Below are 16768 nucleotides of genomic sequence, written 5' to 3'. Positions count from 1 at the left end.
TGAAGACACTAAATCGATGGGAGAGCACACTCCCATCACATTTAGGATGACCAGATGAAAGGGACAAAATATCGGGACACATGGGGGAAGCAAAAAAAAAAAAAAAAAAAAAAAAAAAAAAACACCACAAAAAACAAACAACCGCCAAAGCTGCAATATCGGGACAAATATCAGTTGGGATGCGGGACAAAGAACTAAAAATCGGGACAGTTTTTTTTTTTTTTTTTTTTTTAAATTAATTACGGGACTATGGTTTTAGAAGGGAATTGACATTGCTCAATACCTTGCAGAACTAGCTAACCTAATCCTACAAGCAACTCCTCTTAGGCAAACTTCTGTATTTGCCGAGTATCCCTGACGACTCAGCATGAGCACAGGGGTCCACTCACACAATGCTGCTTGCAGGATCAGAAGCTAAATCAACAAGAGGATAAGGAACACTATGTATTTAGGGCAATTAATGAAGTTAAGACTTTTCAGTAGTCTGAAGTGTACTGTATCTGAGTTCAGTTATTGTATCGTTGGATAAGCTGAATTTGTTTCATCTTCTTTAGTGAATCTTACTAAGATACTACGAATACTACTAAAATGAAGATAGAGACATGCTGCAGTTCTGGTTTTTAAGAAGAATGTATAAACTACAGGAATATTTAATATTATATTAAATGTGATATATATTATAAAGTGTTTTTTCTATTCCCTATGCCAACAACTGAACATAAGCAATTGGAAAAAGAGACCTCCCACTTCTCTTTACAAATATAGGGCCAGATCCTCAGCTGTGTGCAATCAATTTACACCAGCTAAGATTTGGCACTTATGTCAATTAGGCTTACTAAGATCAGTACAAGATATTTGAAGAAGCAGTTAAATAAAAAATGTAAGTTTCTAACAGCTGATTTATATTAACAATTAGAGTCAGTGAAACAATTTTTTTTTTTAAACTTTATTTCACTAAATTGCTAATAAAACAAAGTACTTGAGTGGGAGAATCCAACTACTAGTTACAAAAGCTGCATTTGGGGCTTAAATATCTCAAAACAATAATCAGGGGGCTCCTGTGTTATCAGATATAGAGATTTTCTTTAGAGTACTTTGAAATCCTGCTCTGAAGCAGGAGACAACAAAATCCAAAGCAAGAATTTTCCCTGAGCAAGAAGTTTTAGAAAAATAGCATTCATTAGTTAAGAAAGTTTCGTCAGTGCTCATTTACTTACAGTCTTGGGATAATATTTCCAGCATACTGTACTAGTTCATAAAGATCTGCCACTTTCCTTCCCTTGGCAAATTCATCTGTCAGATATACCTCCAAATAGTGTAGCTCATCAGAAATAGCCATATCTTTTCTCTTATGGTTAAGGTTTAAACATTAATATCACTACAACAGATATGCATACCCATTTACTTAACAGTACCAAGAGGAAGATACTGCCCAAGGAGCTTACAATCTGAAGCTAACAGACAAACAGTAAGAGTCCAGCACAGGGAGCTGAAACGGTTTCTCACAGGACATCACTACTGAAAGACTGAATTTACAAGTTGAAATATTTGAAGGAGAAAGGTGTTCAACACGCAGAGGAGTGAGAAAGTATTGAGGGCAAGGATACTGCAGTAGAGGGTGGAAGCAAAGGCACATAGGACTAGGCAAAATAAAGAGTGGTGCGGAAGGTCATGGCTTTCACAGAGGGATATCCCGATCCTTAGCAGCATATATAAAAAATTAAGGCTGTAAGAGTATAGAGTGGGGAAGTAACACCTCGCTTCTCTGCACGTCAACAGCATATCTGCTGCATGAAAAGTTACTAAATGTTCCCTCAATTGATATATCACATCAAAGAGAAGTAAATGTACTAGTCTCCCAGCTTTTAGAAAGAAAAAGTTAAACCACACAGGGGGCCAAAAAAAGGCAGCTAATGCCTGCAGCATGTGCTTTTGGTGTAGGCAAGACCATTGTATTGACTATAAAGAGACCCCCTAGTTTTCTAGGCAAAATCTAGGTGCTCCATAGTTCTAACTCCTTGCTCAGCACACACTGTAGTTTTTAATAATGCCATACAGAATCTTTTAAGAGATCAGGCCCACAGAGTTCTGAAGTGATTACGGACTACTTTGTACTACACAAACAAGAATGAACAATCTCTTTCACAGTGAGCTGGTGTATTTCCTTCTTCGGCTTATCTGGATAGAGAACAGTTCCAGCAGAGATAAAGAAAACTGAATAAAGCAATGTTAGGAAAAAAATGATTTTACAAGGAAGAGACCAAAGGGATATCATGTTACTCCTAGGCACACAACTACACAGATTGCAGTGCACAGTACCTCAAATATTCTCCCATCAACCATTCAAAAGATACAGAGTTCATAATAGCTCTTTGGAGATAGCATAGAAGTCCGCAGTTCACCAAGCATGTTGGAGGCATGTTTCAGAGCATCCATAAGCTTGTTTTTGTCCTAAAGATTGAGTGTAAGAACAAACATTAGCAGTGTTCACTTGTCGTTCCCCAGCCTAGACAACTGCAATTTGATTTGTGAAGCAAGTTAGCTTTCCAACATGTTAAAAACAGCGTGGGAAAACTAAATGGGTAAAAATGTAAAAAAACCCAAACAAACCCAAAAAGCCAAAACTGAAAAACAATCTACTTCAAATGCTATTATTTTAAGTAACTTGTTCACCATCTAGACAGAGAAGTAGTGAGTGTTTAACCAAAAAAAAAAAAAAAAAATGATGTACGTTTTGTTTTGAGTGTCTTTTGATATGGGGATATAGTATACCTGTGGGCTAGTACATGAAACACTGGAGAAACAGCTTGTTATTTACACTAGTGTGGCAACCCTCGCCCCTCCTCTCCCCAACAAACACAATCCCACCCTGAAAACCAAAGCAAGACATCTTTACAACTCGTTAAAGTTCTAGACCCAAGTCTGCTTTCCAGCTCAGTCTAGCAATGAAGCACAGCACTATGCCCTAACAGATAAAGATACAGGGTAACTCACATTATTAGTGGAAAACTCTGCAAGAATTTGGATTAGATTCCCATGTCCATCTCCATAAAAACACTGCTATTTTTAATGGGGGGGGGGGGAGTGTTTTATTAGATCGTCGAGAACAAGGAGATATATTTAGAGAGTTCCATATAATTATCTGGACCATGAACCTGCATGCTTCTTTGTATGAATATAAAACAGACTACTGGGTGGCTGGGGATTAAGTCTTAGGTCTACAGAGTTTAGGAGCATGGGATTTCAAAATGTCTTTAAATAGTGGGAAAAGTTCTCCTTTCAGTAACACGGATGGAAAGTATAGTTGCGATTTCTCTGCGGGTTGTTTTGGAGATGCAAACACATCAAGATATGAACAGAGGAAATTCATAATTCTGTTGGTGCTACTGTTTCATCCTCTTTGGCTGCAAGCAGATGACAGCAGTTGGCCAAGGACCACTATAAGCTTTCATAGACTCAAAGCTTCTCAAACTCATTTTAAATTCAGCTTTAAGTTTTATTCATTCTTTTGGAGATAAAGCCAAGTTCCTCACATATGCTAGGCTTCCTACTGTTTATGCACCTCTCATCTTCCCTCCAACTGTCTCTTCAAGTTTCATCCAGCAGAGGAAAAGAGATGAAGGGAGATCTCAGGGTAATGTCACCCATTAGTGCTTTGCATCACAGTACAATCCATCTAAGGCTATGTCTACACTACCCCACGGACCAACGCTCCAGGGAACAATGCACTAGGGTCAATTTAGCAGGTCTAGTGAAGACACGCCAAACTGACCGGAGATTGCTTTCTGGTCAAACCTGGTATCTACCCCGAACGAGAAGGGTACGGTAAGTCGACGGGAGAGTGTCTCCCATCAACCCAGCATAGTGTGGACCCATGGTAAGTCGACCTAAGCTACATCAACTCCAGTTAAGTTATTCGTGTAGCTGGAGTTGCGTAGCTTAGGTCGACTTACCATGGTAGTGTAGACATAGCCTAACTAATGCCACAACTGCAGCCCTTGGAAGGTCCCCAGTGTATGCTATAGGAATAGTACTCCTGCACAGCAGCATGCAGAGGACTGTCCTGCTGAAAATAAATTCAGCAAAATTCTGCAGCTTGACTGGAGGGAAGAGACATGGAAAAGCACTGTGCAGAAATACACACTCAACATACTGAAAGTAAGGGACAAACAGGATGTGTTCTTACCATGTTATGGACTACTTAGTTTCACAAAAAAGGAAAGGGCAACAATAAAACCTTTGTGAAGATAATCTAAAGAGCTTTTAGGCTTGTAGGCACTTGCAGATTTCCACCTGAGAATACTTATTCCCTCACTTGCTGCATGGAATAGCAGCTACTCGGACATTTTTACATTTTGCTGAGGGAAACTAAGTCAGTAAAACTTCTGGCCTATGAAATGAAAAAAAAATATTCCTTCCATTTATTTCAGCAAGCAGTGGCACTAAAAAAAAGTGCTCCAGTTTCACCCATTGCTGGAAGTGTCATTTCCATTGGATATGAGAGCTTTGCTGCCAACCTTCATAGTGTGCTGGGTTTCCCCACAACAAGACAGTCAGTCAATGCTTGTATGCTCAAAGCAGACTGTAAAGTTTATCATGCTTCCAACTGAATCCAATGCATCAAACTGCAGCTCGTGGGGTAGGAGAGAGAGTTCCTTCCAGCTTCAAGAAATTACATTCCACTATTTAAAAAAAAAAAAAAAACACACACAAAAACATTTCTTACCAAGCATCGCTTCATCTGGAAAGACTGGACCTTTACAGCCTGAATGGCTTCATCCAGGAGCTTTTCCTGCTCATCTTGAGGAGATTGCTGTGTTGTCGGCTAAGGAAAGAGAGAGAGAGAGAAGGAAAAAAGTTGACTCAAGTGTAACTATTTATGGTTTGTTCTTCTCAAAGTTGGATTCCTACTATTTTGACCATGAAACGTCTGCTGGGCTTCTGCAAGACTAATCCCAGTTCTACAATTCAGAATTATTTATCATTGTCCTTCACCTAGGGTATGTCTAAGCTCCTGAGACTACACAGGCACAGATAGGTCGGTATAGCCCAATAAACTCAAGCTGGAACAGCAGAGAAGGGCTATTAGGAATGAAAAACTTACCTTATGAGAGTAGACCCAAAGCGTGTGGCTTGTTTAGCCTGACTGAAAGTCTGAGGGGAGATATGATTGCTCTCTATAAATACATCAGAGGGCTAAATACCAGGAAGGGAAAGGAGTTATTTAAGTAAAGCGCCTATGTGGAAACAAGAACATATTAATATAAACTGGCCATGAACAAGTTTAGGCTTGAAATTAGACAAAGGTTTCTAACCACCAGAGAAGTGAAGTTCTTGAACAGCCTTCCAAATGGAATAGTGGGGGCAAAAAAACCTAATGGCTTCAAAACTGAGCTTGGTAATTTTATGGAGGGAATGTATCATGAGACTGCCTACAATGGCATGTAGCCAACCTGCAACTGCTAGTAACAAATATTTCCAATGGCTGGTGATGGGACACAAGATGGGGAGGGCTCTGAGTTACTACAGAGAATCGTTTCCCAGGCTTCTGGCTGGAGGGTCTTGCCCACATGTTCAGGGTCTAACTCAGGGGTCGGCCACTTTTCAGAAGTGGTGTGCCGAGTCTTCATTTATTCACTCTAATTTAAGGTTTCGCGTGCCAGTGATACATTTTAACATTTTTAGAAGGTCTCTTTCTGTAAGTCTTTAATAGACAACTAAACTATTGTTGTATGTAAAGTAAATAAGATTTTTAAAATGTTTAAGAAACTTCATTTAAAATTAAATTAAAATGCAGAGCCCCCCGAACCAGTTGCCCGGACCTGGGCAGTGAGAGTGCCACTGAAAATCAGCTCGCATGCCGCCTTTGGCATGCATGCCATAGGTTGCCTACCCCTGGTCTAACTGCCATATTTGGGTCAGGAAGGAATTTTCCCCCAGGTCAGACTGTCAAACACCCCGGGGGGGAGGGGGGTCACCGCTCCCCCAGCATGGGGAACACTGGACTTGCAGGTTTAAACTAGTGTAAATTGTGGATTCTCTGTAACTTGAAGTCTTTAAATCATGATTTGAGGACTTCAGTAACTAAGTCAGAAGTTAGGGGTCTATTATAAGGGGTGGGGGGGGTTAAGGGTCTGTGGCCTACAATGTTCAGGTCAAGCTAAATGATCATAATGGTTCCTTGTGACCTTAAAGTCTATAAATCTATAAGCACAGATGGCAGCCTACTCCGACAGAAGGGGTTTTTCTTTTTATGTAGGAATGCTACCCCCCGACCAAAGTTAGCTGTTTCGATGAAAGCATAGCTATATTGGTCAGTGGCGTGGTTTTTTCAACAGAAATAACTATGCCAATACAGTGTAACTTACAGGCTTCGGAATGAACCCCTGGAAGTTTTACTTTCACGTATCTGAGAGGCAGTCATTACAGAGAGGAGATAGTTATAGAGAGCTCTATGACTGAGTGACACCACCTCACCACCAAGTCACCCTCCAAAAGGAACACATGGTTTTGGCTGCATTTGCCACACTCCGAATTGTGATGTCCATTCTTTTCCAGCCATCGGCTGTTTTGCAGGTAGCAGACAGGTGATCTACTTTTGTGAGAGATAGCAAACAAACTCATGAGAGGATATTTCCCTTTAAAAGAAAACTGGACAGCTCAAGTGGTACAAAAGATTTTTACCTTTGCCCCACCAGAAGGTACTTTAGGATTATGTCATTACATGTAATACACAAATGAACAGCTCTCTTTTCCCTGTAAGGAATTCAAGTTCCACACACAGAGATGTGGTTTTCTCCATGACATGATATAGCCTATGCAACTAGGAACTTACAGGTAGTCCGTCCTATCCTGTTCTGTGATGATCACTTAGGACGGCAAAATACATGTGTTTCCAAAACACATTACAACACAACTTGCCTAGAGAACAACCTCAAGTGACCTCCAGCTGTGCATCTCTGCTCCCTCCACTGCAGGAGAGGGATTTTGCATCAAGGATGATGAGCAGAATACAAGTTTCTATGGAGGGGCTTCCTTCAGAAGCGAAGACACTCATAGATAGATGTAGCTGCAGCCTCTCCCATGCGCCTCAATGTACAAGTTAGTAGTATTTCTAAACAGGAAAGAAGGGATCCCAAAATGTGTGTTGCCGCATTAAAATAGGTGTTCAGCATAATCTTACAGCTATAGGGACATACCCTTATTCACCTCATTCCAAGCTGGACTCACTTTTACAGAGGAAGAGCTTTTGGTTATGTACGGCCATTTCTGGAAGCAGGAGAGAGGAGCACTATGGGCAGTCATAGTGAGAACATCCTCCCACTTTGCTTCTCTACAGCAAAGCCACTGGATACGATGGAAACAAGTCTAACGCTCACCAAGGCTCAGCAGGGACCTGCGCGAGACATTTGGCCAAAATAAAGCATGGAGAGGCTATTGGCTGCACCGCCACTGCCATGCAGAGCGCATTCAGAGACAACAGAGTATGGCTGCTGCTGCTCCCCTCCCCGGAGCATTAAGAACAACGTCCCATTCAAAACTGTAACATTTATCTTTGTGCAGAATTACAAATTACTTGAATAGCAAAGTTTACCAGTATCAGATGGCTCTAACTGGGGCAAATATTAGAGAAACAGAATACTAAACAGATCACAAGTGCAGTATACATTTTGTAGACAGTGAACGTGTCCTCAGTAAGTGACCGTAAAATACGTCTTTCATGTGTTCTAGGACTTCTGCTCCCCTACTTCACAGCTTTGCACCCTGATGAATCCAGCAAGCTTCAGCTCTGAACTAATTTGGGTCCTTCTCATTGATTTAGATATCAGACAGCCCTTCAGAGCCCATCACTGTTTCAGCAGAGAAAAACCAATCTTTTCACTGATACCAAGACTAATGGGATCATGACATATCCATGGAGATACTAGAAGTCGCTGCATCAGTAGCATGCAGCTTGGATGATAGACTTAAATATTAGGTACAATATCATGAGCACATCCAGACCAAGGAGACACAGATACAAGTACTCCCTAGCCCTACTCCAAATACAACCTACCTTGTTATTTGCCAGGTTAAGATCTCATTTATTGTATCACATTTTCTGCCCATATACGAAGCAGACAAAGACTTTATTTTAGTCTTCTACAATGTTTTGAGGCTTTGTACATTAACACTTATCTTATATAAATAGCTATAAATATTAGTATCAACTGCGCCTTCACTTCTGAACTAGTAGAACAGATTTGTGATTTAGACTGCCACATTCCAAAATCCCGTTCATAGCAAGCATCTTCTTTACAAAATACATTCCTTATTTCTCCATTGCAGAATTATAGTAAGTCAGTTCACAAACAGCAAGTTTGAAACTTAAGCAAAAATATATTAAAGGCTGCAATATCCGAAATTCAGCACAATCCATCAGTTTGCATTAAATTATTCAAATTTCTAACACGTCATCCCCTACCCCATTTCCTGTGAAGTGGAGACAAACGTTTGCTTCAAGAAACTCCTTCCTATTTGAAAGCCTTGTCACTTCCTTATTATTATCCCTTTTTATAATAGAGGGCTACACTTATTACAAAGCAAACACGAGGAAAGGAGGAGGGGGAGATGTTTACTGCAATTTAGGAATAATTTAATTCACAAAAGACTGTGAAGCAGAACCACAAGCTACTGTTTTTATCATGACTAATTATGAAAGTTAAACTGCAGTTTTTTTAAGTGTTATTTGTGTAACTAGTGACTGTATTTTTAGGGTAATGCCTCATTTCACTCATGTACAGATAAGCCTTAATTATGACTACTTAAGATTTCTACCCAAATTCTGTGCCCTATTGGACAGTCCAAAAAAAGGCATTGCTCCCTCTAGGCCAAAGATGCATTCTGGTGCAACACATCTTCCCCTAGCTTGGTCCTGGCCAGGCCCTTTAACAAAGCAGCGTGACACACATACCTCTGAAACAGTCTAACGCAAGGAAATTTGTTTCAGGAATAAGATGTCCATAATTGCAAGAACACATTCTATTTTCCCCCTCACTGACTAAAGTGTTTGGGTTTAAAAACCACATAATTCGGCTTTTCCCTTTTCATCTGAAAGGAGTGAAGTTAATTATATACCAGTTGTAAAAATTCAGGGCTGAAGATAAATGTTGTTCATACATATAAGCCAAAGTATATAGTGCTAAAGCAATGTCTGCAGAGGGAGATAGTCACCTATCCAAACACACAAGAATAATTGCAGAAAACTCAAAAGTAAATATTTGATGCCATTAGAACTTAATATTATTAATTCTATTATAATTCTACTGATTTTTATTCAATGAGTAAATCCAAGTTAATATTTTTATTTTAAAAAACAGATGTGATGCAAATGACTCCCCAGCACAGTCAAGTCACTACCACTATTCAACCTATAATGTCATCAAAATTAACTTAGAGTCAGATATTCACATAACATTTTATGCCCATTCCCAATTACGTCTCTGAAGGACAGAGATCATTCCCCAAGGCCTAGTGCAGTCTCCAGTGTTAAAGAAAGATAATAAAGTAGTAATAACAAGTGCACTAAAGACAGACACTTCATTAGTATGATTAACACATAAGCCTTGTCCATGCTAGGAGAAGAGTTGTACTAGCTATCACTATGTTTAAATATTGGATAGTACAATGGTATAGTGGGGTAGGAGGTCAATGCTAGCAGATCATAGAAATATAGGGCTGGAAGGGACCTGGAGAAGTCAGTTTCCAAGATGTAATTCCAGTCTGGTCAGGGACTAGGTGTGGTCCTGGGAAAGTTAAGATCAGTTCCCATTTTTAAAATGATAATACTACCTCAGAGGGACAGGACTTGAAGGATATAATAGATGATAGTAGTGAGAGACTACTCACCAGCCAAAAAGAAGGATAAAATATGAGGTAAGAATCTCTATCAAAGAAATCCAGGGACAACAACACCCTGACAAGAAGCCCAGCCCTACTGGCCATCCTCAAAGGCTGGGAAGGAGGAAGATTCCTAGCAGAGTATCCAACCACACACCCTTGTCTGTGCATTATAACAGCTTCCAGCTAGAATGCTAGATACACATGAGGCTCCATTCTCGCCCCCCTCATACACTAGAAAGAATGAGGAGCTTTCCATCTTTTCTCCATGCTCCAGAGGATCCTGGCTGCTATAGCAAAGGGAAGAAAATGAAGAGAGTCTCCACTGCTCTACTTCGCCCCCACAACCTATCTCCGTTTTGGGGGTTTGCCTCCCTGTAACCCCACAGCCTGCCTCTGACAGTCACTAGCTTTCCACAAAGAGCAGCAGACAGTGGAGATTCCCAGGATTCTTGATAGCATCACTGAGTCCCACAATGTTCTTGACAGCAACACGAGTCAGCATTAATTTCACTCAGCTACTGCTTGGTAAAGCTATAAGCAACATCTGCAGCCTGGGAAATCTTTCTACAGACTCAGGAAGACAACACTATATCGAAAGCTGTCTTTGTAATGGTAAGGTCTAGCTAGAATCCATTTTCTTAAATCAATAGCAGAAGTTAATGATGTGTACCAGGTCAAGTTCCTACTCATGCAAGGCAGGGGGATTTCTTCAGGCACTGTTATACCAAGAGACCTGTATAGAGCTACATATTTCAGAAGCTCTAATTTATGTGGTGTTCACTGTCATAGTAACTGACCACTTGGCAAATATGAATTTTTTTTCACCGATCCTTGTACCTTAGAAAGTATTAGCCGCATTTTACAGATGGGGCACCGATACAAATTGTCACATGCCTACACACATACAAAAAAATCTGTAAGAGTGGGAATCAAATTGACACCTGTTCCCTGTCCAGTTCCTTAACCACAAGACCATTTTTGCACAAGGACTAAATTACTAGTACGACAGCAATTGCTAACAGATTTAGCACACTTCCTCAGAGAGTAATGCCAGGGTCAGGAAAGTCTGTTCTACAATTTGGTCTACTGGTGGACTTCATGGCACCCTCTCTCTCTGCAGAATATTAAAGTAATAAGAGCATCATCTTTTAGAGCCAAAATTTCAGGTGTACAAATGCACTCTGATTAGCATATGTAAATCAGGTGTTTTCATGCACACATGAAGAACTCTTCCTTTGCGTACACAACCATAGAATTGTGCTCCCAAATTAGGCAAGCCTTTTGCAAGCCTAAGACTTCTAAAAATAAAATCAGGTTCTTACTTTCAATGTAAAATTACTAAGCCAAAGATGTAACAGACAACAAGACTGGCTGCCTTTGAGTCAATTTAATATTAACACTACATTTAACTGAAAGAGAAAAAAATAAGCATTGCAAGTGACAGTATATTCTTATCTAACTCAATTGCTGTAAAAAATAATAGCATAATTTGATGTTCTACAGGGGTGCCAAATATACAGCTCAGGGGCTGGGTACTACCTGCATGATCTATTTGTATTGCTCACATGATACCCAGATTGTGCAGAATCTAAGCTCACGTGCGCACTCTCTGCTATTTTCTTAAAAAGTTGTTTAGTCCTCAGGGCTGCAAAGAGTGCCTTCCAAATATGAACCAAGTGTAACCAACTGCATGATGTCTGCCTCATTTGAGTATCAACTGTGGAACCCACTGACACTACCACATGAACTGCTCCACTGCTAATCACCTTCACAGCTGAAACAGAAATTTTCAGCTTTTCAGGTTTGAAAAAGAGCTCTGTTCAAATTCGAAAGCTTGTCTCGCTCTTCAGCAGAAGTGGGTCCAATAAAAGATACTACCTCACCCACCTTGTGTCCCTAATACCCTGACACCAACACAGCTACAACACTGCATACAATTATACTATTTTTGAACAGTCACAATTTCAGCATTGCTTGTAACGTCCACTGTAGCTCTTCAAGAGCAGAAAGTTAGTATATAAGCCCACTGAAGAGAAATATTTTCTGTTTCCATCCTATGGCAGCTGAAAAAGTCCCTTGCTGCAGGTTTGCTTTTTTTTTTTCTCCCCCCCCCCCCTTTCCTTTTTAACGTCTGTATCACTTTGAAGTATTTATATTAATATGATCTGAACAAGGTTTTTTTTAATTTTTAATACTAATTTTGGCCTGTGAAAAGTGTAACTGTTCTAAAAACTGAGTGGTGAAGATACCAAGGTTCTTGTTAAATCTAGAAGCCTAGATGGAATAGTGAGCAACTGGAGCCACTGACAATTAAAAAGTGTGTGACTAGTTAGCAGAACTGTCTATCATTCAATAAGCAGTAAGCGGAGTTGTCAACTAGTAGGGGACTTTGCTTGGAAGAAGCTTAAAGACTCCTGGAAGGTGGGCCTGGGCATCTGATGTGGTTGTCTAAAGGGTTACTCTGATTTACTTATTTTTCAGCCTTCAAACCTGCATTCACTAAGGCAGTTCATCTATTTCTCATTCCAGCTGTAGTAAGTATGAAAGCTGCTGATGAAGCCTGCAAAAGGGCAACACAGTATATTACCGGGTATCAGAGTTTGACTCAATATCCTTAAAGTTTAAGGAAGTGGTAAGAAACAAAAAACTAAACGGATTTAAGCACTGAAACTAAATCATTCTTCTACAGCAATATAAACATTGTAAAGCATTAGAAAATGAGAAAAGATTCATGCTCATCTCAAATAGAAAACTGGGTCCTTTTAGATTCTTCAACATCAAAAATAAGAGAGTTTCATTCAGTAGCTATTTGAAGATGAAGACTAGAACATTGATGAAAATTTGATGATCCAGGAAGTAAGATTTTCCAATGACATCAAATTCCAGCTCCGGTAAGTCACTGTTCCACGATGCCCAGCAATAGAAACTCTTCAACATGGACTATATTGGGGGGGAGAGATGATCAGTGTGTGTCTCTCACACACACACACATACAATAATGCCCTAAAAAAACTGAAAGGCAAAGACTTGGACTTGCCATGACAGTATAAAAGAAGGTTGAAACTAACACCACTACCACCTTCAGTGCAGCATAATATGAGCAGTGTAATGAAAAGATGGAAGGAAGCACTTTGCCCTGAATATACACCTCCAGACAGATTTGAATTTACAGCTGTGCAGGTCTATTACTTAATGCTCTAAGTGATGAAACTGAGGCAAAAAAAGTTAAAGGAAGAAACCCAAAACCCAACCCCTCAAATAATTTGACATTGATGTAAAATGGTTAATTGAACACCAGAAGCGACTCTAACAACTACAAGTATCTCCGTAGTGAAAAGTGTGTTCCTATATTATGCTACTGCATTCAGCATATTAAAATAAAACTCCAGAATGTTATGTCCAAAGTGTTGAAGATGCTATCAGAGAAGAGTATAAAAAGGAAGTCTCTGCTGTTTGTTCAGACAATGAAAGATTGTAAGTTCTCTGACAAAACTACCCAGAACTTTTGGCATATGAATATTCACCACATTACTTAAACCTCATCAAGAAAGGAATAGCACTGCACAGTCCCAAGGCACAACAGAGAAGGACTTTTGAGTTTCTAAAACCATAAGGAAGCTGATTAGCTGAGTGAAATAAGATTTATGCCTCAGGTTCCACAATATTTTGCAGAAGTTCCTAAAAGATTGTTTATCTACATTTATATCCGGCTACCTTGTGTTGAAATCTACACTGAAATTTGCACTAAGCGCAAAGACTGATCACAACATAAAAGTAATTTCACAAAAGCAACTGAAGGTGGCTTCAGATAGACTTGACAGATTACAAGATGAACACACCACTGTCAGTGTCACTGGAAATATGGCTGCATAAATTAACAAAGTTTTGGACCACATAAGGACACAGTTCAGAGAAAATAAGGAACCTTACCATTAGTCTATATGACTGATCACAAACACAAAAGCCATAGGTTGTCCCCAGACAGGGAAGAAGAGGAAGTTACACGACTAACAGAACATAATTCTGAGTTTCTTCCTTCTCTTCTACAGTTTAACATTACAAAGGGGAATGTGTCACATTTTGTTGCATTAAAATGCTGGAAAATTATAGAAGTCTCTATATTGAGCAGCTGAATTCAGAATTACCACTTTTTAAAAAGCCTTACATTTGAACAAGTTGGAGGAAGGAAACTGGCCAAGTGATAAAATTCAGTAAATTGGCAGAAAGATATCACTATCTACAGGCAGATACGAAAGAATAGTAGGGAAATTCTGCGCCACAGCGCATGTGCAGAATTCATGTCTACCACAGATTTATTTGCTTCCTTGCAGAAAAAGGATTGTCTAACAGGGAAGCTGCAAGAGCAGTCACGCACCCACTCCCTAGCAGAGCAGATAAATCATTTCAGGCACCCGGAGCAGCCAGCAAAGAGAAATCACAGCAGGGTTGGGAACACCCCACTCCGGACCTCCACCCCATATCCAGATCACCCTCCACTGAACTCCCTACACTCAAACTCCCACCCTGATGCCCCCCCTGACCCCCACACCACTGATTCCCAACTAGCTGCACCCAGACCCCCAACCCACCAACACCCAGACCCTCCTGCTGAGCCCCCCACACCTAGAGCCTCCGTTGAGCCCCAACTACCTTCACCTGGAAGCCCCTGCAGAGTCCCATTGCCTCTGCACCTGGAACCCACCCACCCCCCTACCCCCCTACCCCCCAACAAGCCTCTGTGCATCCACATCCCCTCACACCTAGACCTCCCACTGAGCTGCCTGCACCCAGATTGTCCCACACAGAATCCTCTCACCCCACACCTGGATACTCCCCGCTCCCTCCACACTTGGATCCTGCCTGGTTGAGGCTGCCTGCCCCACACCTGGTGCACCTGGCACAGAGGAGCGGGGCCCAGAGTGTTTCTGGGGCAAGTCCAGGCCTTGTGCTGTGTCAGGGTCGGGTGCAGCCTCACCACGGAGTCTGGGTCCCGGGGGTGGGAGGCTTGCAGACTGATCTCCCACCTTCAGTAAGCCAGTGGCCTGTGCTCTCCACTGCCATGCTGGAGCCTCTGCATTTATTTATTGACAAATAAAACTTGTAGAATTTTAAAATATTGTCCACAGAATTTTACATGTTTTAGCACAGAATGCCCACAGGAGTAAAATTATTGTTTTATTTACAAAACTACAACCTTTTCATTTTGGACAATATGTATCTTGTGTGAGGAATGGATTATTACAAAATGAATGATGTAGTATAAGTCTGATGTTTAATTTAATAGGAAGAACCTGGTCATCCCGACCACCACCTATTCCCATTCTCCCCCACACCCTCGCCCCCAGAAGAGTTTTTTTCAGATGCGGGGGGGGAGGATCACAACAGCCAGGCACAGAATAGATACAGATTTTAAAATGAAACACTGTTAAAAACAGAACAAAGAAAGCTACTGCTCTTCACTTCCCATAAACTTAATATTTTAGTCTGTAAGATGAAAATTTCTCTTTTGAATAGATTGTAAAGTTCACAGACCTTCATAAAGTGCATAAGTTAAAGCAACTTACTAGATTTTTTTTTTTTTTGTAAAAAAAGAAAAATATGCATCTGTGTAGCAGCTTTCATCACTACACAAAAGAAAAGGGTGAGGTTACAAGTCCCCGTAAAAAGGGATTTGTAATGCCAATAAATCTTATGTTAGCATTACTTGGCTGGGCACGCAAGTCAGGAAATGATAAAGTAGGGTTGCATGTGTAATTCCAACTTTGCTCCTTTCGAAGGTCTAGTCTACATCTAAAAACTTAGGTCAACCTACAGCACTCAGGCCTCTGAAAAATTTCATGCCCTGCGTGATGTAGTTAGGTCAACCTAACCCCCATAATAGACGCAGCTAGGTCAATGGTTCTTCCATCAACGCAGCTTCTGCCTCTCTGGGAGATGGGGGTCATTTACTACAACAATGATCAACCCCTTCTGTCACCGCTGTAAATGTCTACACTACAGCAGCATCACTGCAGCTGTAGTACCTGTGGTGTAGACATATCCTAAGTATGTATTTTCAGCTAGTCTCCAGGTGATCATGTACTGTTCCTCAAGTACAAAACACATTTTTCTACAGCCTAACTAGGTAGCTAAGTTTCCTGTAAGCTGTGTGGCCGCAGAGCAGCCTTCTTAGTGCTACGCAGGTGCTCAGGGAAACCACCCAGGCAACTGCTCCAGCCAGGGCACCCCTCCCCCAGCCCCAATCTAGCCCAGCCCTGAACCTACCATGGCCAGGGCTTCCCCCTCCCCCGGGATCCAACTCTGCCCTGGCCAGGGCACCCTGGCTCATACATAGCTGCGGCGGCCCGAATGCAGCCGCAGCCAAGGCGCCACTCCCCCGGTACAAACCCAGGCCTGGCCTGCCAGGGGAGGGGCACCTAACTTGCAGCCCCAGCCCTGGAGCTGCTGCGGCAGGGAGAGGTGCCTCTCCCCACCAAGCCCAGATGCTGCTGCAGGGAGAGAGAGCTGGGTGGAGTTCTCTCTCCCCCCCATAGCCCTGGAGCACTCTCCTACACCCCCACCCCAGAGCCCATACCATCAGCCAGAGCCCTCACCCCCTGTACCCAACCCTCTGCCCCAGCCCTGAGCCCCTCTGCCCCAGCTCCACCCCAGAGCCCGCATCCCCAACCGGAGCCCTCACACAGCCCTGAGCCCCCTCCCACTCGCCGAACCCCTCGGCTCCACCCCCACCACATGAATTTTGTTACGTGAACCAATCTGAAGGTGACGCATCACACATCACCTCCAGATTGGAGCACGTAACAAAATTCATTCCACATGTGAGTGGGGAAAAATTAGAGGGAACGCTGCGAGGTAGCATCTTTTTTTTTGTTCTTACATGTTCACA

General features: G+C 41.6%; 1 protein-coding gene across 3 annotated transcripts in view; it reads right to left on the bottom strand.

Annotated features, from left to right (window-relative positions):
- Nucleotides 1-16768, bottom strand: part of VPS35 (VPS35 retromer complex component) — a 41643-nt gene that overhangs the window by 20825 nt on the left and 4050 nt on the right. For 2 of the 3 annotated variants that reach the window (XM_007059642.4, XM_043525947.1), the window contains exons 2-4: nt 4727-4825; nt 2355-2451; nt 1218-1341 (exon numbers count right to left, since the gene is read on the bottom strand). In XM_007059642.4, the coding sequence (XP_007059704.2) occupies nt 1218-1341; nt 2355-2451; nt 4727-4825 (320 nt within the window). Of the gene's footprint in view, nt 1-1217; nt 1342-2319; nt 2452-4726; nt 4826-16768 lie in introns of those variants that run through there. The other variant, XM_037878302.2, reaches the window with a different exon arrangement.

The sequence above is a fragment of the Chelonia mydas genome, chromosome 12, assembly GCF_015237465.2.
Source record: "Chelonia mydas isolate rCheMyd1 chromosome 12, rCheMyd1.pri.v2, whole genome shotgun sequence".
NCBI classification, from domain to species: Eukaryota; Metazoa; Chordata; order Testudines; family Cheloniidae; genus Chelonia; species Chelonia mydas.
This window is presented reverse-complemented; position numbering and strand designations above follow the sequence as displayed.